Source organism: Clytia hemisphaerica, unplaced genomic scaffold (genome assembly GCF_902728285.1).
Source record: "Clytia hemisphaerica strain Z4C2 unplaced genomic scaffold, Clytia hemisphaerica genome assembly, whole genome shotgun sequence".
NCBI lineage: Eukaryota > Metazoa > Cnidaria > Hydrozoa > Leptothecata > Clytiidae > Clytia > Clytia hemisphaerica.
In genome coordinates, this window is record NW_027104206.1 from 676,557 (window position 1) to 697,532 (window position 20,976).

Consider the following 20,976-nt stretch of genomic DNA (forward strand, 5'->3'; position numbering starts at 1 on the left):
CAAAAGTTCTTGAAAATAAAATGTGTGTGGATTTGTGTGTTAAAAATGTTTCATTTGAGTTGATTTTATTTTGAGAGTTTGTTGTTGCTTGATAAATTGTTTTTTCGCTACGCAAGTTTCTGCGTAGCTAGGCCTCTATAAGGCTGGAACACCGGATTCTTCCAGTCGTTTATACAAACTAAATCCCGTATCATTATTTGATTTTATTATTAGTATTACATGCATTATAAACGACTCCAGTCTACCAATAGCGTGGAAGCTTCGCTCGAAAAAGAACGATTGAAGCGCGCACAAGTGGAGACCGGCCTTAAAACGGCAAAGAATTTAGAAATTTCTGTAGATATCGGGTCCTGTTTACAAATTTGAGACAAATGGGAAGCTCTCAAAGAAACACCCAAAACGCGACATATTACTCGTGAACGTCAAAATTAACGGGTACAAAAACGGATTATATATTTTCAACCATTTAATTCTTTTTCAATTGGTATCAAACTTTTAACGTACAAGTTTCTTTTAAGCTCATGAATCTAAGATATGATTACTGTATTTCCTATGTTTAGAGCGCCAGGCACCATACCTTAATCAAGAAGTTAGTAGAAGGCGCGCTGTGCCCCAGAAAGCGGTACTCTCGGGTTCCTAATAATTGGGTTTTTTGGAATAATCGGGGTTGGTGAAAAAATCACAAAACTTAGGGGCTCTGACCATAGTCGAAAAATTGATTTAAGTATTTGAACATAAAAGTTACTTTTTAGGTTCTTTAACACTTTTGACAAAGAATTGCCTTTATAAATTGCTTTTTAATCAAATCTCTTAAGAGTAATTAAGAATTTAATTGTAAAAATGACGTTGTGAACTTTAAAAAGACGTTAATGATATGTTGCATCACCTCCTTCTATAAAAAGTGCTAAGTTTTAATGGGTAATTAACTTTTTTGTTTCGAAGTTTTTTCAAACTGTCCGCAAAGAATTGAACTGTTTTAAATTTTTCGGAAAAATCTTCTAAATTAATGCATCAAAAGTTATGGCTGTTTTTCTATGAATAAAAATGTCATGGGTGGAAAATTTTTAAAATGGAGGCCAACACAGCAAGAATTTGGGCAAAAGAGTGAACTTCCAAAAAGCATTTTCCAAAAATTAATAAGCAGGGGGGGATTGGAAAGAGAATGCCTTGGTAGGAAAATTTTCGAAAAATTAATCAGGGGGACGCTTATTAGGTACCCGAGAGAACTTATTAGAAAGTCATTGACTTTTCGATAGATTCCTAATCCCTTTGAACTTCAAGGAGTTTGTGCTACGGAAGATTGGAGCTATCGAAATAAAGCATATACCAGTTTTAAGTGCAAAAACTGCATAGCTGGTTGTGAAATTTGTGCTTTTCTTTACACCCAGGGTGTAAAATAGTTTACACCCAGGGTGCAAAATAGCTGACATAAGTGGATAAATTTTGGTGGGGGTCAGATTTGGCGAATTTTGGCAAAAATCCCCAAATTAAATCCTCCGCCAAAAATCGGCCATCATCACTTTAAGATAATTTCAATTTTGCCGCACCCAAAATCTTAAAAATCTAAAGAGCAACGCGGCGGTTACTTAAGGAAATACGGTAAGCAACATGTTCTATGTTATAAACGTGGATTCACTCAATGTGTTCATGCTTGTGTCTTGTGTAAATTATGTGTGTAAAGTAGGTTAAAAAGTCTCCTTTGCATATTCCTTTAAACGTCATTAATTCTTCTAGACCTTCTTTCATCCATTTTCGTCCAAATACAATTTCGAAGACAGGGTATGTGCTTGAGTTTCTGGCGACATGGTTGCATTTAACCAGTGAACTTCGAATAAACATCACACATCTTCTAGATTCATTGAACTTGTCAACTAATTCCCAGGAATTGACAAGGTGTTTGATTCAAGAGTCGCTTTTGATCTCAAGTCATTTTCATCCTCTAAAACGTTTTCTTGAATGAACAATAACACCATAGCCTTAACCATATCATCTTTATTTGGGTTTAAAAGTATCTTTTTCTTTTCTAATAGCACCCATCACTTCGATTGGATCCGTCAATTGGACGTGTTGTTGAACAGCTGGTTGACTGCAATAAAAAGAAAGACCAGAATTTGTTAAAATCTACCAGGAAAGAAATACTGAAGGGTAGTTACCAAATCTGTCCAAAGCCCAGATAGAGATAAGGGAAGACTGCACACCTCCTTAATGTAAATCCTTAAGGGAACACATTTTGGCAAGAACTAATTTTGGCAATTCAGCGAGTTTAGAGAAAATTCGCCAAAATTAGTTCTCGCCAATATTAAAAACTTTCAAGATTTTCGTTACTCGCCAACAAAATTAGTTCTCGTCAAAATAAGTTCCCTTTTGAATTTGTTACTTACAGTTCTGATCAAAGGAAAGTATCTTATTATTCTTGCAATGACTGGTACGGTCTAGTCATCCAATTTATGAAAGTATCTTTAAATGAGGCCAAGCCTATCTAGGTTATCAGTCGAGATATTATCATCAACTGAAGTACTCACCATCATGTTGAAAATAGATCAATTTAGAGTTTACTCTTAGGTGCCAAACAAACGCCGCCCCCCCCCCCCGCTTGTTAATTTTTCGAAAATTTGCCAACCCCCCGGACCTTATTAGGACCCCCCGGATCTTATTAGGACCCCCCGTTTATTAATATTAAAGAAAAAATTTTTCAGTTGGCAAAAAGAAGTCCCCTTATTTTTCTCCAAAAAGCCTGATTTGTATATGTAATCACATGATAACGAGTGCAATTCGAATATAATTGCAAGAGTGATTTTTTTGTTATTAATTTTCCGAGTCCGAAAGGACGAGGAAAATTAGAAACAAAAAAAATCACGAGTGCAATTTTCGAATTGTACGAGTTATTATGTGATTACGAGCTAATCGCACAATGGCTGTCACTACTTTTTCCCAGTTAGGAAAGTAAATTACAGAAATTACACTGAGAGTTTTATATTTTTCTCTTCTCTTTATGTATTTCTTTTGTTGTTGTTTATTGATTTTCTCTCTCACAAAATAAATTTCGAATGCAATTAAAACGTTCGATGCGAAAAAAAATGTAAGAAAAAATATTAAAATCAATTTCGTAAACATTGGCGCCGCATTAGAGAGTGTGATTAACGATTAATTGCTCTCTACAGGATGCAATTAACGATTAATTGCTCTCTTTGAGGGCGTGCCAAATAAGAAAAAATAACCCATCGTGCGATTATAGCCTATATTTACATTATTTTTGGGTTTTCAGAAATAGTATTTCCAACCACCCCGGCAATTAGCCCCCCCCCCGTTTATTAAAATTTCGAAAATTTTCCAACCCCCCCCATTTATTCGAACCCTCTCTCCCCCCCCGTTTATTTGGCACCTGAGAGTACACTGTTTACTACTCATCATACCTAGTTCGCATGAAAGGATTGTATAACTTCTCTTCGTTTAAAGAAGATGGTATTGTTGGAAGATTTCTTTCTCTGCGACCCTGAACAGAAAAGAAGAGAAATTTTTATGTTTATGAATACATATGGTAATGTAGTTTGGTATTTGGGAATAGGTTTCAAAGTTTCACTTTCTGCTACGTTCTGGAAGCTATAACTTTCTATGTAATAATTTTGAATGAAAAATAATACCCAAACCTCTTAATTTGGATTTTTCTTTAATTCGACTAAACATTGTTGGTCACTTTAGTCGAAAAGCACTCCAAAACACTCTCTATAATTCGAATCTCTTATTCGAAGAAATGATTTAGCCCCTTGGGAATTGAATTAGAGAGATGCGATTGTATAGCTGAAATCAGGTACCTCTATACCAAAAATAAAGTTTCATCAAAAATGAATTTTTTTTATTTTCTTCTGCATTTTTGAAGTTATTTTCAGTGGTATATAACTTCAATAAGCGAATAGACGTTGATATAAAAGAATTACACATAATGATCAACGAATAAATCAAATTTTCAAACCTTTGCCCACTCCATTTTCTCAATGAGATCTTTATTTTCTGGCTCAACATGAAGTGCGTATTGTAGATTCTGTACAGTATACTCGTGACCACAATAAACATTCTAAGAAAAGACAAAAGGTAAGAAAATGTAGAGAGTTGTAGGGTTAAATCTTTTTTTAAAGTTTTAACTGAAAGAATTTCAAACAATTACATCATTTTGTTCTGAAGGTAAGAAATTATGTAATTATTCAATACATTCGGTTAACCAAATACACTAACTGGAACAGTTTGATATTATAAGTTATTCCTTAAATCTCTCAAAACTGAGTGTACTGATGAGTGAAAATAAATTTTCTAAAAAAGAAATATTTCTCAAAAAATAGCTTTATTGCTATGTGTATCCTGTAAAAACAATCCTATGATTTTAAACACAGCTTTGTGTCACCACCCTATGTACCTTCTGATACGCTATATAGCACACCTCAGTTATTTTATACTTACACAATGATCGGGTAGTTTTGATAATTTCTCAATGAGTGCTTCATGCATTTGGTGTGGTGTACCTTCAAAGAACCGCCCACAACCGCCTACAAACAATGTGTCTCCTATGATTAAAAATATAAGAGAAATATTAGATTCATGTAGCCCTTTTTTTCGTCATTAGATATTAATAATGCATTATTACAATCATTATTATCAATTATCAAAATACATACAAGTTTTAAAGATGAAGATGCACCAAAAATAAATTACGAGGATTATACTCTTGTCTTTCACGACTTCAAATCAGGATAGGGATAATGAGAGTAATGTTTTGAACCGTTATTGAAGCATCGCATTGAAAAGTAATCTCATTGTTTGTAGCAAAAATAACTACTAGATGATGCAAATAAAACACTTATTAATTATATCGTGTCTTATATATGATTAAGATATATACCTGTGAAAAGTGCCGGAGCATTTGAATTTCCTTCCACCAAATAACAAATATGACCCATTGTATGACATGGCGTAAAAATACACGTGACATCTAGGTTACCGATCTAAACACAAACAATTGTAATCATGTTCATTGTTTTGGTCTGAACACCTAAATAACGTGATAGTAAATGTTGAAACACATTTGGTTTGCCAAAATAACAAATTCAATAGAAGGAATATAATTATTGTATGGAAATGCATTTTTATTGCCCTAGGGGAAGGGGCTTTGGAAAATTTAAATCATTAAATTCAATTCAAATAAAATTTCGTACATACAGTAGGCTATGCCAACAGCAAAACATTATCATTTTCAGCCGGGAAACTCTGGTTAAAATTCTCCTATCTTAAGTAGTGATGAGAGAAACTGTATCTGCTGAATATGGAATTCCAGTGTTTTTCAAAATTTCTGCACTGAAAAGAGACGAGTTTCCTGTCTACATTGTTTAGAGATTAAGTGCAAAGCAGAATATACTAACCTTAAGTTTATCACCATCTTCAACTTTTTTATTGAGAGCACCAATTCTATCATCGCCACCGCACACAGTCAGTCCTTTGACCAATTTGCACATCTCCTCATTTCCGCCAGCATGATCCCTGTCAAGCAAACAAGTAGGTTTTTTAGAATCAGGCAGATAGTTAATCTGTATTAGGTTGAAGGGACTTTTGACAAGCAGCTTGTATTTTTTAAAGCATTATTAAGTAAAGTAAAATAAGTATATTCTTTTGGTGGCTGTCGATAGGCTGGGAGTGTTGGAATCCTTCCCCTTTTTCTATCTGCCCTAGACCTTGGAGGTCGAATGCACACCTACTATAAATTCCTAGTGACTTACCTACAATCATGGACAAAATATTTGAGACAAAGAGGATTTTCCTGCAAAATCTTAAACATCACAAATGATTTTTAAGCGCATTAAACTACAGTTGGGAAGTAGAGTTTTAACTCCGAGTTTTAGCATGAGACTTTTAAGACTTGGGACCTTATAGGACCTCAGGATTTAAAAGATTAAAATCTGCTCCAATAAGGCGTGGAATGTAGCCTAAAAGCCACCGAACCCCTCCAAAATCGAAATATTGAATGAAAGAAAGTGGAAGTGCCATTGCAAAAGCAATTCTCGTCCAAACTTTAAATCCTGAAAAACGTTAAAATACACTAATATTTCAAAATATTTCAACACCATGATTGTACAGTTAGACCAGATTACCCAATCTATGATTCTTATTCACTGAGTTGGCAGTGACCAGGGATCAAACCACAACCCTTGGATCATAAAGCGAATGCTCTACCAACTGAGCTACCTCGCCACACAGTTTGGTAATGGTCTGGTAATTTCACTTAGCAATCTCAAATGATATTTATTTTCAATATAGCTCTGTATAGCTAGAACAATAAAAGCCTTATCTAAAAATGTCTAAAAACCAGCAACCTTGGGTTTGGTTTGTTCAACATTTTTCCACTGAGCTTTAAATGTTGCTTTTTAAGCAATAGTCTTAAAAAGACTCTTATCTTAAAATAAGAAAAAGAATCTGAATTTTCTTACCAATGATGATGAGTAGTAAGGATGTGTGTCAATTTGACATTTTCTTCTTTGACTGCATTCAAGCATTTCTCCGGTTCCACAGGATCAATAATAGCAGCTTCTCGTGATTGCTCACAAATGATCATGTACATGTAATTGTCTTGAAGGGCTGGTAATAGTTTTACTTTCATCTCGCTTGAGTAAATGGCTGTTGAGAGGGTTGAATTACCTCGACCTGGATTGTTTATTAAATCAAAACAATTTCAATAAATCACAGTAACTGTGGCGATTCCTTACATAGACTTATTTTGATTAACACAACTGTTGTGTTAATCAAAATAAGTCTATGTAAGGAATCGCCATGACCATGACTAGATTCAGTGAATCGAATGATAAAACATATATAAACTCAGTTCAATTTAGATTAAAACTTTAAATAACCTCAAAAATTTAGTAGGCATCGAGGTAGGTATTATTGCGGTGGTTAAAGTTTTATAGTATATATAAAAAACATACCCCAAACTCCTTTAAGAAAGTTGAGAATAGCACCACGTGGATTTGGTATACTAGGGATATTTGGGCAAGCTTGTCTCCACATTGATTTGATCTAAAGAAAACTCTCCTCTTCTTTTTTGTAAATAATATGTTATTCTAATTTAATCTGGATGGGAAAAAACAATATAGTTTTAAAATGTTTAAAGGCAACCTGTTTGATATTGAATCCTACCTGGAGTGAAATCTTGCATCACTGGAGGGAAACATGCATACGCCTCAATTAATTAATATGTCTGGTCATGGTTTTCTCAGGCCAATAAAAAGAAATAGTCTTGTTTCCGGAAATGTGGCGCGCAAATATCATGAGACCCTGTCAGACCTGCCAACTTGAGATGTCCATTTTGCATGAGATAAAAATTTCCAAGTCAAATCTGAAATTGTAGCCCGGTTTTCCAATTTTCCGAAATCGGGGAAATCGGGGGAAAACTTTTTTCCGAAAATTGGAAAATTAGGGAAAATTTTTTTCGGAAATTGGAAAATCAGGGAGACTTTTTTGCCAAAATTCGGGAAATCAGAGAAAGTTTTTTCAAAAATCAATAATGTGTGAGTGCATGAGAAATCAAGTTTTTCAAAAATTGCATGAGACAATGTTGAAATACTCACGCTCAATGCGCAAGAGTTGGCAGGTCTGTAATATACAAATCAAATATATAAGAATGTTTGTTCGCCTTTGCTGTATATTATATTATTCAAGAAAAGTAAAGATTCGGGCATCATTCAGAATGACAGATTGAAAGTAGCACTTTCTTTTGTTCCCAGGACATATTTTTAGAAATCTGGCAATATATTTTACCGTAACTTGGTCTAATGTCAACATCCCTCTTCTAATCTCAACACCCTTCTTTAGAGATAGGAATAGTAACGTCAACTGCTCTAACTTGGGACTATCTGACAAAACATGGGACGGCAATTCGGCCACCATTACACCGAATCTCCAAAGTCATTTGATTTGAGTTAATGAACGACGTATTAAAAAATATAATCGACCGTGCGCAACACACTGGGCTCAACTTCAGTGGCTTCAAATCATTCATAGGCCCAATTGTAGACCCCCAGATATTCACCCAATGAACAAGTGTGCCAAATTTTAACCAAATCCGATTATTTTGGAGGCCTGTAGACTGCTCCAAAGCTTTAGCCTCGTTTTGGCAAAAAACTCGTTCCCAGGCCCCAAAAATCAAAATTTTCAAAAAATGAAAAAAGCGCCCCCAGATATTCACCTAAGGAACGAGTGTGCAAAATTTCAACCACATCCGACCATTTTTGAAGTTTCCAGGCTGCCCCAAAGTTTTAGCCTCGTTTTGGCGAAAAACTCGTCCCCAGTCCCCAAAAATCAAAATTTTCAAAAAATGGAAAAAACGCCCCCAGATATTCACCTAAGGAACGAGTGTGCAAAATTTCAACCAAATCCGACCATTTTTGAAGTTTCCAGGCTGCCCCAAAGTTTTAGCCTCGTTTTGGCGAAAAACTCGTCCCCAGGCCCCAAAAATCAAAATTTTCAAAAATGAAAAAAACACCCCCAGATATTCACCCAAGGAACAAGTGTGCCAAATTTCAGCCAAATCGAACAATTTTTGAAGTCTCCAGGCTGCCCCAAAGTTTTGGGACATACACACACACAGACAGACAGACACACACACACACATTCTCAGATTCTAACTCAACTGAAGTTGAGAATATATATGATTTCTCTTCCGCACTGAGTAGGCTTTTAAATCGAAATATGAAAAAAATCTGTAGTAGAACACACACGAGTGTCTGTGTACTCTAAGAGGAACGAAGAAGTATGATTGATAAACTTGGTGGAGTTATCAAAACAAATTTGTTGTCAAAGAGATTTAACAGTACCGTGAATGGTCCTAAATACGACAGCCCTGCCTAAATCCGACCCCCCCCCCCCAAATAACTACCGGGTGCGTCAGAAAAAACTTTGGACGTTTGGTGAGCCACTAGGACCGAGCAAAGTCTTTTTAAAACTCAAAACCACTTTTATTAGAAAGAGGATAGTCTAACTTAAATTTTGAGGTATAGCTTTTTAAGTTGGGTAAAGTATTTCTCAAGTTATAAGCTTTTGAAGTTAAAATTCACTTTTCGAAAAGTGTAAAAAAACGTCAAAAATGGGTAATTAAAATGTTGTGACAATAGACAGTGTTGTCGCGGCATTTTGAGAAAGAGAGATTTTTTTCCATACATCACACTCTTCACAGATAGATTCTCTCAAAAATTCACCAAAATAAAATTTTTAATTGTTGTTTTACAAATTCCTGCTCTGGTATGTTTTATTACCCAGTGGAAACATTAATGACATCGTTAAAAACGTGCACATCAGAACAAAAGAGAAAGAGAGAGATAGAAAAAAAGAGAACAAATTTAATTACCTGTTTTTGATGCATTTTTGCTCTTTTTGATAAGTAATTTTGAGCTTCAAATAGCAATATCTCAAAAAGTTTTGTTTCAAATTTAATGAATGATACCTCAAAATTTAAGTTAGACTATCCTCTTTCTAATAAAAGTGGTTTTGAGTTTCAAAAAGACTTTGCTCGGTCCCAGTGGCTCACCAAACGTCCAAAGTTTTTTCTGACGCACCCGGTATATGAAAAAAAATTCTATGTTTATAAACATTCCCTCTCCAAGCTGAACAATAAACTATTGCAAGGACTCTCGAAACAAAACATCTAACAAGATGACTATAATGTCAAGATGTCAATTAATGTGATCAAAGAAGTGCGAGTTGTAAAAATAATTACCTCTATTATTCTGAATCCATTGCTCATGTTTAAAACGTTAACAATTTATGTAGTAAAAAATTGTATGAGAAGCAATTATTGTAATTTGGTTCAATACACCGTTTAGGAGTCGACTGCGCACGCGTCCAAACAATTTTCTATTGCTTTGATTTTAGCGACCGTTCTTTCCCGCGTAAAAACCGGTAGGTAAAATTCTGGTTCTCATAAGGAAACCTAGCAGAGAAATGGTAGGTGAAGAACTTCTTATAATCATAACTTCTTTTCCTCTAGATGAATTTTTGTGAAATTTTCAGGAGAGATTCATAAAATTATCATTAATATCATGCTCAAATATCTAAATCATTCTCTTTAAAGGAAAGAAAAAAATTGACAATGTTTACATTCCTCTAACCTTCCACAGTACTAAAGTGCGCATTTTTACCTACTGTTTTCACGGTGGAACACGGTGGAGATAGCGAGACTCCTAAACGGTGTATTGGTTCAGTGTATCAAATCTCACAGTTTAGTTGACACTTTGGTATCTTCATTGCGCCACAGTGAAAGGTTTGTTTTCATTTTAGTTTGTATCTTTGAAAGACCCCATCGGATTGAGGCAGAGCTGTCGGATTTAAGACCACTCACGGTAAGTGAAAATACAGGCAAGATATCAACCAGTCCCATGTTTTGACCAATTGTCCCAAGCAGCCTAGAACAATGTTAAATTTCGTTTTCACGCAAATTCGTCACATTATGTCCCGATAGCCTCATACCTACAGAACTTATCCTTAGAGGCAATCGAGCAAGAACAATAGAAAAAATCTTTATTTGGCTCTGTAGAAAAATTGCAAAATAGAAACTTGCTTAAATTTACAATACTGATTCTTTACCCCAAAACGAAACTTTTCTATTTTGTAAATCTTTCTTCCACTTCCCCATATGTAAAATATAGAGTATTTTCGTTTTCCCCCCAAACTTGCGAGGGAAAAATGTTAAGGCCGCGTGTTGTCCTCACGGATTTTTCTAGAGTAATTTATTTGTGTGATGTCATAATGTTATTGTTCTCTTCTCAGATTATTACTGACGGCACTTCAATCACTTACGGGATTGGACAATGGTTGACAATAGACCGTGACGTATACAACAATTTGATATGACGCGGCAAATGAAAGTTCATTATTGGGTGGCTTGATAACACTCGTGATTTCTTTATTTTTCTAATATATTTTGTTTCTTTGTTTTGGAGAATGATTATAGTAAAAAATATGGTTTTATACTATTATTTTTAAATTTGATATTTTAAATGCCTATTTTAAGAAAAACTTGTAATTGGGCGGAAAGAATAAAAACGCCTTTGTTTTGAACGCCCGACAAAATCGCAGGATTCTGGGACTTCTTTTAAGGGTTAAACATGAAAACAAAGAACTAAGAAGAATCGACTTTTTCAAACTTAAAATACAATGTAAAATAATTTTGTAATCAAAATTTATTTTAAGAAATATATTGAAAAGTAATAAGGGAAAGGGAAATCGAAAGTAATTACATTCGGCTTGTGATGTTTGAGAGCTTGGATGTTGGGAAGCTGCAAGAATAAAGGTAAACAAATTATAGTCTTTTTTCTGAAAAAAGAATTAAAATTCTGCTAGACTGCCAAGTTAGAGCAGTTGACAGAAGAAAGGTTGGAATCGTTTATGGAAACTATATTTAATTCAATTTTTTTCTGAGCAACCAGAGAGAAAAAAAATCTTTTGTTTACCAGTGATTCTGACATCACTACTGTATTATTCCTATCTCTAAAATTGGGTGTCAGAATTAGAAGAGGAATGTCAGAATTAGAAGAGGAATGTCGATATTAGACCAACTTAAAGTACTTTCACCCAGTGTTTGTGTAAAAACCACGCAGGTCTTGCGGCTGCTTGCGGTTAGGATGGGTAAGAAGCTTCATTTCCCATCCCGGAGTCTCCTCTCCAGCCCTTCAGGTTCGGAAGTCAAGTTGGGCCTTAAACAATAGATCCAAAAAGGCACCCTCATTGTGGAAGATAATTAGTTTTGGTCTCCGGCTTTGAGAAAAGTAATGTTTTCAGTTGTTTACGATGGAAAATTGTAAAGTTTACAAGTGCCATTTCCAGACGATCTCAATCGAACGGAATCGACGATCGAACCAATCGAACCAAATGGAACGCAATCGACCGATTGAAATTCGATTGTCGAACGCAATCGAATCTCGATCGAACATCAAAATTCTGGGTAATATTCGATTGGTTCGATTGTTGTTCGACTGGTTTCTTGCAGCTTCCCAACATCCAAGCTCTCAAACATCACAAGCTGAATTAAATAGACCTTTTTTCAAAGAGGACGTCCTGTTGAATAATTATGTAGTCCAGCCATAAAAACAATGATAGAGCCATGTATAATTACTGTATCATGCATATTGTAATAATTATGCATGGTTTTATCATTGTTTTTCTGCTGGACTACATAATTATTCAACAGGGTGTCCTCTTTGAAAAAAGGTCTATTACTTTGATTTCCCGTAGAAATTATACAATGAACAATCCGGGGGTCAATGAATCGACGATCGAACGCAATCGAACATCAATCGAACGCAATCGAATATCAATCGAATCTGAAAATTGCAGTAATATTCGATTGAGATTCGATTGCGTTCGACAATCAAATTTCAATCGGTCGATTGCGTTCGATTTGGTTCGACTGGTTCGATCGTCGATTCTGTTCGCTTGAGATCGTCTGGCCATTTAGTTTTTGCTGGCTGATTGAATGGCACAGGACCCTTGACGTCTTCCCTACCTAACCTAACTGTATAGGTAAAATTGCATATATAATTAATAACTTTTGGTGTCAGTCAACCTTGTGATCCTTTTGGCCATCAAAGTGTTTCTTACAGCTGAAATCTTGACTGGTTTTAAACACAGCAGGCCTTGACTAACCTGATAACAGCTGTTCATAATTTTCTTACGTGCACGGTAAACCTCTGAAGGTACTTTTAAAAATTATACATCTGAGAAAAATAGTCCTCCCGGGGAAAATTTTACAACAAGAATCTTGTGTGCGCCAGAAAGTCAAAAACTGATACAGCGCCCTCTGCTATTTGTAAACACTAATCACGCAACTTTGTTGTCATCCCCAGTCCTTTTAGACCAACGCGGTCCTTACGATTTTGAGATAGCATATTCGTCAGATTGTATGTATTCACCCATCCCTTTAGATCTTCAGCGTAGTGGGCAGAAAACAACCACAATCTGATCTCAGGTTAGCCCTTGGACACAAGAATGTATAATAATAACACCACTCCTCAATTCCATTCGTTTAACTAATCTAAAATTTTGTGATTACCATATCAAGAAATTTCGGTAAAATTTGAAAGGTATCAAAACTTTAAAGTGTACTTATTACAAGCATCAATATAATAGAGTCACTTTTAGACTGGTCACCATTTGACAAAACAAAAGAATTTCTGTCAAGAATCTCATAAAATAACTTCTGCCGAAGCAGGTAGCTATTCAAAATCGAGGGAGTCAAATGATTGGCAAAAATTATTACAAACCTTAAGAGAAAATAATACTTAGCAAATGAGCATCTGACTGTGGATACTTTTTTTTGTTTCTTGGAAATCTAAAACTGTCAACTGTGGCTCCATTTGAAAATCGTACGATTCATGTTGCCCTTTCACTTTCCATTCATGAACTGACGGAAAGCACAGATTTTGATTTGGTGTAGTTTACCTCGATTGTTCAAACATGGTACAAATGGGAAATTCCCGTCGAAAAATTTCCCTAAAGGCATACGCCCTCTCTATATGATGGCGGAGTGGCGTTTGCCGATGATAAAATGACACGGCGATCGGTTATTCGGCTGTGCTCATGGTGCGTCTCTCCGGTCGTTTTGGTGGACTTTGGTGGTGGAATTATATGAAAGAGATTTATGACATGTGAAGTTCTGATCAAAAAGGCAAGGTGGATGTACTGTACACATCACATACGGAGGATAGGGGAACTCTCATCTCATTTACACTCATTTACTTCGTTTACGAAGATAAGGCTTATGGCCAAAATGTTAAAAGCAAGTTAAGGTCACTTAGTTAAGACGTGTTTTTGCAGCGCACTTCAAAAAATTGTGGAAACTCAAAGAAGCATCAAAGTTCGCTAAATATGAACAAAAATCGTGACAAAAACAGCAGATCCACCAATTAAGCAGCAAAAATACAACTGCAACATGCACCCTTGTTAATGTTAGGTTACGTGTATTGATGACGAAGATCAAAATCTACTCAAATGCCGTAGCTGTCAACGTATGGTAAGTACATTACGAGTGCACACAATTGCTACTTTACCAGCTGCAAATCTTCGCTAACACAAACACGTATAATATTCAATGTGTATCGATGTCACAATTGTGTGCGAATAACGAGATCCTTAAAAAAGTAAAATCGGAGAAAACAAGTACTATATGATGCAAAAGGAAATTGCTAAGAAAGACAACGAAATCAAAAAACTCAATCACCAACTCAAAAACCGCGAAGTCACCAACAACGACATCCTCAAAATCCTAACAGAAATAAGGTGAACGATTTAGAATCTCGTAAAACCTACGCTGATATAACCAAAGCACACAAGGAAAATCTTAAATCTGTTGTTGCGGAACAAAAAGAAGAGGAGAGGAGAGAAAAACGATTATCAATCCAAGGAAAAAATACATCATTTTTCATGGACCTCCTGAACAAATTGAAGAAACGAAAGAAGAAGATCAAGAACAAAAAAATAAATTGAGGATCTACTCAAAGATATCGGCATCCCCGGCATCAAACCAACGCATCAACATCGTATTGGGTTCGAACACGAAAATGGGCCGAGGAAAAAAGCGCCCAATAAAGGTGACCTTGTGTGATGGACGAACTTTGTACTTTCGATTTTGCGTTTTGATCACGTGACTATTAGGGTCACGTGGGCCTATAAATTCTTTTGTATTTTGATTTTACACTCACTTAGTATTTAGACGTCGAATAGAACGGAACAAAAAGTAAATACAGTCCGTGATCTACCACAATGGTCCAACGACCGGATGAAAAAAAAGAAAATAGAATAGAAAAAGAAATCAAATAAAAAGATAATTATTTGGTTATTGGAATAGAAAACTTTGTTTTGAAATTTGGAGTGGTTTGATTTATAGACTCCCCCCTTGGATGTATATTTTGTGGAGAGTATGAAATTGTTGATTTTTTGAATTATCTGGAATTGAAATGTTCAAAGTTTTGGTATTTGAAATTGTTGATTTACTGGATAAAGAGAAATTTGTTTGGTGTTGCTGATTGATTACACCTATCTGGAAATTGAAATATTCAAAGAGATTGAAATTTGAAATTGTTGATTTCTAGAGTCAGAGAATTTTTTTACGAACTATTTGTCGAGAAATTGCTGAAGTAGGTACCCCCCACCTCTGTTGAAACACTATGGCTGAGCAGAACTTAAAGAGAATGAAACGCAGACGCACTGCAAACAAGAATGTATTGACAGGACTTTTGGTGAAAGCAAAGGATGGGCTCCAAAAGGAATATAATGACGATTTAAAGGTCGAATTGCAAACATTATTGAGAACTATTCAAGAACAAGAGGCAACAGTGAAAGCCTTAGACAATGATATTTTAAATTTAATCGAAGAGGATGACGAATTAGAGACAGATTTGAAAACATCCGTCGATTTCGGAATTGATGTTACGACGGGAATCACAAAGATAATTAACTTCTTGAAGAAAAATAGTATTGATACGTTGAGCTCGAGCAGCGGGAGTAGTAGTGGTAGGAAAGCGACGACAAAGCTTCCTAAATTAACTTTACAAAAATTTAACGGAGACTCTCTGAAGTGGAAACCGTTCCTTGATTCTTTCAACATAGCGGTCGGAGAAAATGATGAATTGTCGGGAGTGGAAAAAATGAACTATTTGAAATCCCTCCTCACAGAAAAAGCCGAACAAACCATCTCGGGACTTGCACTTTCGAACGAAAATTATCCTATAGCAATGAAACTCTTAGAAGAACGATTTGGAGACGAGCAAATTATTATCTCGTCCCACATGAACAAACTGTTAGAATTACCCAAAATTATGAACGTGAGAGACATTATTGGGTTGAGAATTCTTTACGATACGGCGGAATCACAAATTAGAAGCCTTCAAGCATTTGGTCTACTCGTGAAAAATTACGGACCTTTACTCGTACCTGTTATTCTTTCGAAATTACCGGACAGTTTGAAACTTATTATCAGCCAAAAGTCAGATTCAGACATTTGGGACGCAGAGAACATTTTGAAAGTTTTGCAAAAGGAAATTCTTGCACGTGAAAAACTTAACACTATTGGAGAAACTGTGTCAGATTTCGGTGAATTTGCAGGCCTCCACGTTGGCGGAGGTGAATCGAGAAAAAGTTCGTGTACTTTTTGTGATGGGAAACACAAATCCCACAATTGTCGAACGGTGTCAAATATTGAAGCGAGAAAGCAAATAATCAGAAGAAAGGGCCTATGCTTTGTTTGTTTAGAGAAAGGTCATTTATCGAAAAACTGTCGGAGAAATTTTACATGCTTCAAATGCGGAAAGAAACACCATACATCCTTGTGTTTTGGAAAAAAGACTGAGAGGACCGATACTAAGCCAGCTGCGGATACAGGGGATCAGGGTACCGAAAAAGCAAATGATGACAAAACTGAAAGAACTGAGACAGCTGAAAACACAACTTCAACCGTTACAGGTATCGATTTAGAAACTGTTAATTTACTCTCCAACTCTGATCAAGTTTTGTTGCAAACAGCAGAAGCAGTTATTTTTTCCAAGGGGGTAGAGACAAACTGTAGAATTTTATTTGACTTGGGATCTCAATTATCCTATATCACTCCAGAAGCCAGGAATGCTTTGAATTTGGAAACCACCGACACAAAGCGTCTTAGTATCAAGGTGTTTGGGGGTTCGCATTCCGTGAAAGAACTAGATAGAGTTGAATTTACTGTGAAAGCCAAGTTTGGTCATGACAACGTGAATGTGTCTGCTTTTGTGAATGAAGTCTGTAAGCCTCTTAGTGGACAGAATATTGACTTAGCCAAATCGGAATTTCCCCACCTTCAAGGTTTGAGTTTAGCAGATGGGGGAAGTGGCAAAAAGAAAATTGACATTTTGATAGGGGCGGACAATTATTGGAAATTTTTCAAATCGGGTGTAGTTCAAGGAGAAAATGGAGGGCCGGTGGCTTCAAGCTCAATTTTGGGATTTATTTTGAGTGGACCGATTAATAATTCAAACAATGCTTTAGAAACCAATTCTACAATGATTGAAACCTTTTCTTTGAAAGTCGCTGTTGAAGAGGAGAAAAATTTATTGAAAGAATTCAAAAGGTTCAACGATTTAGAAACAATAGGCATTGTAGAAAATGAGAAAGATTGTGTACTTGAGGAATTTGAGAAGTCTATTGAATTCAAAAACAATAGATATGAAGTGCGGCTTCCTTTTAAAGAAAATCGTTTACAGCTGAATGACAATTATGAACTTAGTCGAAAACGTCTCTATTCAAATTGGAACAAACTGAAAAACAATGAAAGTCTTTTGAAAGATTACAATGAAATTTTCCAGCAGCAACTAAAAGATGGAATAATAGAGAGGGCGGGACATGAAAAGCCAAATGAAGTTCATTATTTGCCGCACCATGGTGTTGAGAACAAAAGCTCAACGACCACTAAATTACGTATTGTTTTCGATGCTAGTGCAAAGACACATGGCTCTCCTTCGCTGAATCAAAGTCTCCACACTGGACTCTCACTTACACCCTCCCTTTTCGGGGTTTTACTTCGTTTTCGCTCGCACAATGTAGCCCTGACTGGCGATATAGAAAAAGCGTTTCACCAGATTTCAATCCACCCAGATGACAGAGATTATATGAGATTTTTGTGGTTCAAGGACCCTTTCAAATTAGATAAGGAAACTTTTGAGAACAACGAATTGATTGAGTACCGTTTTTGTCGAGTTTTGATGGGCGCGACGCCCTCTCCCTTCTTGTTAAGTGCCACCCTACAAGAACACATGCAAAGAAATTGTACTGATGAGCCTGAACTCGCTTCGAAATTTTTAGAATCAATCCACGTAGACGATTTAACTACTGGGGCTGAAAGCGAATCATCTGCCTTTGAATTTTACGATAACTGTAAAACAAAACTGAAAGAGGGTGGATTCAACTTGAGAAAATTTAAATCCAACTCCAAAAATCTAGAAAGTTGGATAGTGAAAGACTTTGGATCGAATGAATTAGAAAAGGGAGAACAAACGAAGGTACTTGGAGTTTCGTGGAACAAAGCAGATGATAAACTTTGTTTTGATTTCGATGAACTTTTACAAAATCAAATTGAGCCATTAACGAAACGAAATGTTATGCATTTTATCGCTTCAATTTACGACCCTCTCGGGCTGATAAACCCAGTCGTGGTAACAATGAAATGCTTCTTGAAGGAACTGTTTAAAGAGAAGCTTGGTTGGGACGACCCCCTACCCGAAACCTTAAAGAGCAGATGGATTTCTATTTTGAAGGGCCTTGAGAACTGTAAAATTGAAATTGACAGACTGTACTCTTTGAAAGAATTTGAAGACCCATTCGTTAACGTACAATTACACGGGTTTTCTGATGCATCAAAAGTCGCTTTTGGTGCAAGTATGTATTTGAGATTCGTTTACAACTCTGGAAAAATCAAAGTTGTTTTGATTGCAGGAAAATCTAGAGTCAAACCAAACAAAGTGAAAAGTATTCCCCGCTTAGAACTTTTGGGAACTTTATTGATTTCACGTTTAGCTCAAACAGTTAGAGAAGAATTGAGCTCTGTTTTTACGCTTGATGATCGGACACATTTATGGACAGACTCTTCGTGTGCTTATTGTTGGATCATCAATGAAGACAAAACTTTTAAACGTTTCGTAGAAAATCGGGTTTGTAAAATCCGCAAATTGACTGAGTCTGCATGTTGGCACCTAGTGCCTTCAAAGTCAAATCCTGCAGACATAATCTCCAAGGGAAGTTCACCAGGAGAACTTGGAGATTTGTGGTTTCGAGGACCAAAATTTCTGGCTTTGCCGGAAACCTCTTGGCCACAACTTTTACCTGGTGACAAGTTTGATGAATACAAAGAAGAAGAAGAGGAATTAAGCCGGTGATTGCTTTGTCAGCACCAGCTACTGAAATTGATTTAAGGGAGCTCATACCTCTCACTCGCTACAATTCGTTTCTGAAACTCATCCGTGTTACGGCATGGGTCATGAGGTTCATAAGAAACATCCGAAAGAAGAAAGAAGAAGGACGTTTACCTACCAACAACAACCAGAATGGACCGTGGCTATCCGCCAAAGAACTGACGGATACCAGAAAGTTATGGATTAAACACGAACAGTTATCCATCAAAAATTTGAACGACGTCGGAAGAAACTTAGGAAATTACTTAGACGATGACGGCTTGATACGATGTCGTGGACGATTAGACAACGCAACGCAAATCTTACGTTCAACGAGAAGTACCCTTATTTATTGCCTAGCAGTCGGCTAGCCCAAATGATTGTTTGTTATGATGTCCACAACAGAATCCAACACGCCGGTGTTAGAGACACTTTAGTTGAATTACGTCAAGAATTCTGGATACCTAAAGGAAGAAATTTCGTACGAAAAGCACTATTTGACTGTAATACGTGCAAACGAGTAAATGCTAAACCATACGCTTATCCAGAACCACCTTCACTTCCGGTAGATCGAGTAACCGGAACGACAGCCTTCAAAAACGTTGGTCTTGATTACGCAGGACCTCTTCATGTTAAGAACGTTTTCGGAGATGATGAGGAATTATACAAAGCTTGGATCTCGGTTGCTACCTGTACCAGTAGCCGAGGAGTTCACCTCGACATTGCAGCAGACGCTTCGGCTGATGAATGTGTGGAGATTTTACGACGTTTGATTGCACGACACGGTGCACCCGACATAGTACGTTCTGACAATGGGACTAATTTTGTCAGTGAAACTGTACAGAACTTTGCATCATCTCGAAATATAGACTGGAAATTCAGTATTGAAGCTGCCCCCTGGATGGGTGGTTTTTGGGAGCGTTTAGTGCAATCAGTCAAACGCCCATTGAGAAAGGTATTATCAAATTCTACCTTACGATTTAATGAATTATTGACAGTATTAATGGAAATTGAAGTAATGATCAACAACCGACCTTTAACATACGTCTATCCAGAAATGGAAGAAGCTTTAACGCCCAATCACCTCATCTTTGGAAGAAGAATCAACACGGTTGCCGAAAAACTTGGGGAACGAACGGCCCAAGTCGAAAAGCGTGTACAATATCTAGAAACTTTGTTAGAACACTTTTGGAACAGGTGGAACAAGGAGTATTTGACTGAATTAAGAGAACACTGGAAACAGAAACGTATGAAACGACAACCTATTACCAAAGTAAATGACATTGTATTGATTATGGATGATAAGTTAGCCCGCTCCAAATGGAGAGTCGGAATTATTGAGAAACTTATACCCAGCAATGATGGTCAAATTCGTGCTGCAACTGTTAGAACTGTTACCGAGACTGGACGTATTTCGTACTTGCGGCGACCAGTAAATAAACTTATACCACTTGAAGTCTCGGACGAAGAAGACGAAATTCATAGACGTGAGATCAAATTCGTGGACGAAGAAAAGATGAAATTTATTTTACCATACACTCCCGGACACTAGAACTAGGAAATTAGGGTTTATTTTATACGATTTTATTATTTGGTGGGGAGTGTGATGGACGAACTTTGTACTTTCGATTTTGTGTTTTGATCACGTGACTATTAGGGTCACGTGGGCCTATAAATTCTTTTGTATTTTGATTTTACACTCACTTAGTATTTAGACGTCGAATAGAACGGAACAAAAAGTAAATACAGTCCGTGATCTACCACACCTTGCAAAGTGAAGAAGAAAAAAAAAGAATCATGAGCAACCTAAAAGCCTTAAAAAAGTTGAAGTGGCTCTGGATATCATCTAAGCATCACTGATATTTCACCATCAATGAAAGAAGAAAAACCATAAAGAGATATGCGAAAAAGCTAAGAATAATGGAACTCTGAATGTGATTTCATTTGGCGTGTGAGAGGAAGTCCCAGAACAGATAACCTTTGCTTGATAAAAACAAACAAAAACTTTGCCAACCAAAAGCTGTCAATATCTAGC

General features: G+C 36.4%; 2 protein-coding genes across 2 annotated transcripts; one reads left to right on the forward strand and one right to left on the reverse strand.

Annotated features, from left to right (window-relative positions):
- Window positions 1–448: 448 nt before the first annotated feature.
- On the reverse strand, window positions 449–7,112 carry LOC136815339 (hydroxyacylglutathione hydrolase, mitochondrial-like). Its single transcript, XM_067071780.1, has 8 exons — window positions 6,966–7,112; window positions 6,471–6,684; window positions 5,409–5,526; window positions 4,892–4,994; window positions 4,453–4,556; window positions 3,971–4,072; window positions 3,414–3,493; window positions 449–2,086 (listed from the first exon to the last, which is right to left on the reverse strand). The coding sequence occupies exons 1-8, from the start codon at window positions 7,045–7,047 to the stop codon at window positions 1,993–1,995; spliced, it is 897 nt and encodes a 298-aa protein (XP_066927881.1). The 5' UTR covers window positions 7,048–7,112; the 3' UTR covers window positions 449–1,992.
- Window positions 7,113–14,666: 7,554 nt separating this feature from the next.
- Window positions 14,667–20,685, forward strand: LOC136815364 (uncharacterized). Its single transcript, XM_067071806.1, has 2 exons — window positions 14,667–18,922; window positions 19,302–20,685. Exons 1-2 carry the CDS (start codon window positions 15,195–15,197, stop codon window positions 20,491–20,493), a joined length of 4,920 nt encoding a protein of 1,639 aa, XP_066927907.1. The 5' UTR covers window positions 14,667–15,194; the 3' UTR covers window positions 20,494–20,685.
- The last annotated feature ends 291 nt before the right edge of the window (window positions 20,686–20,976 follow it).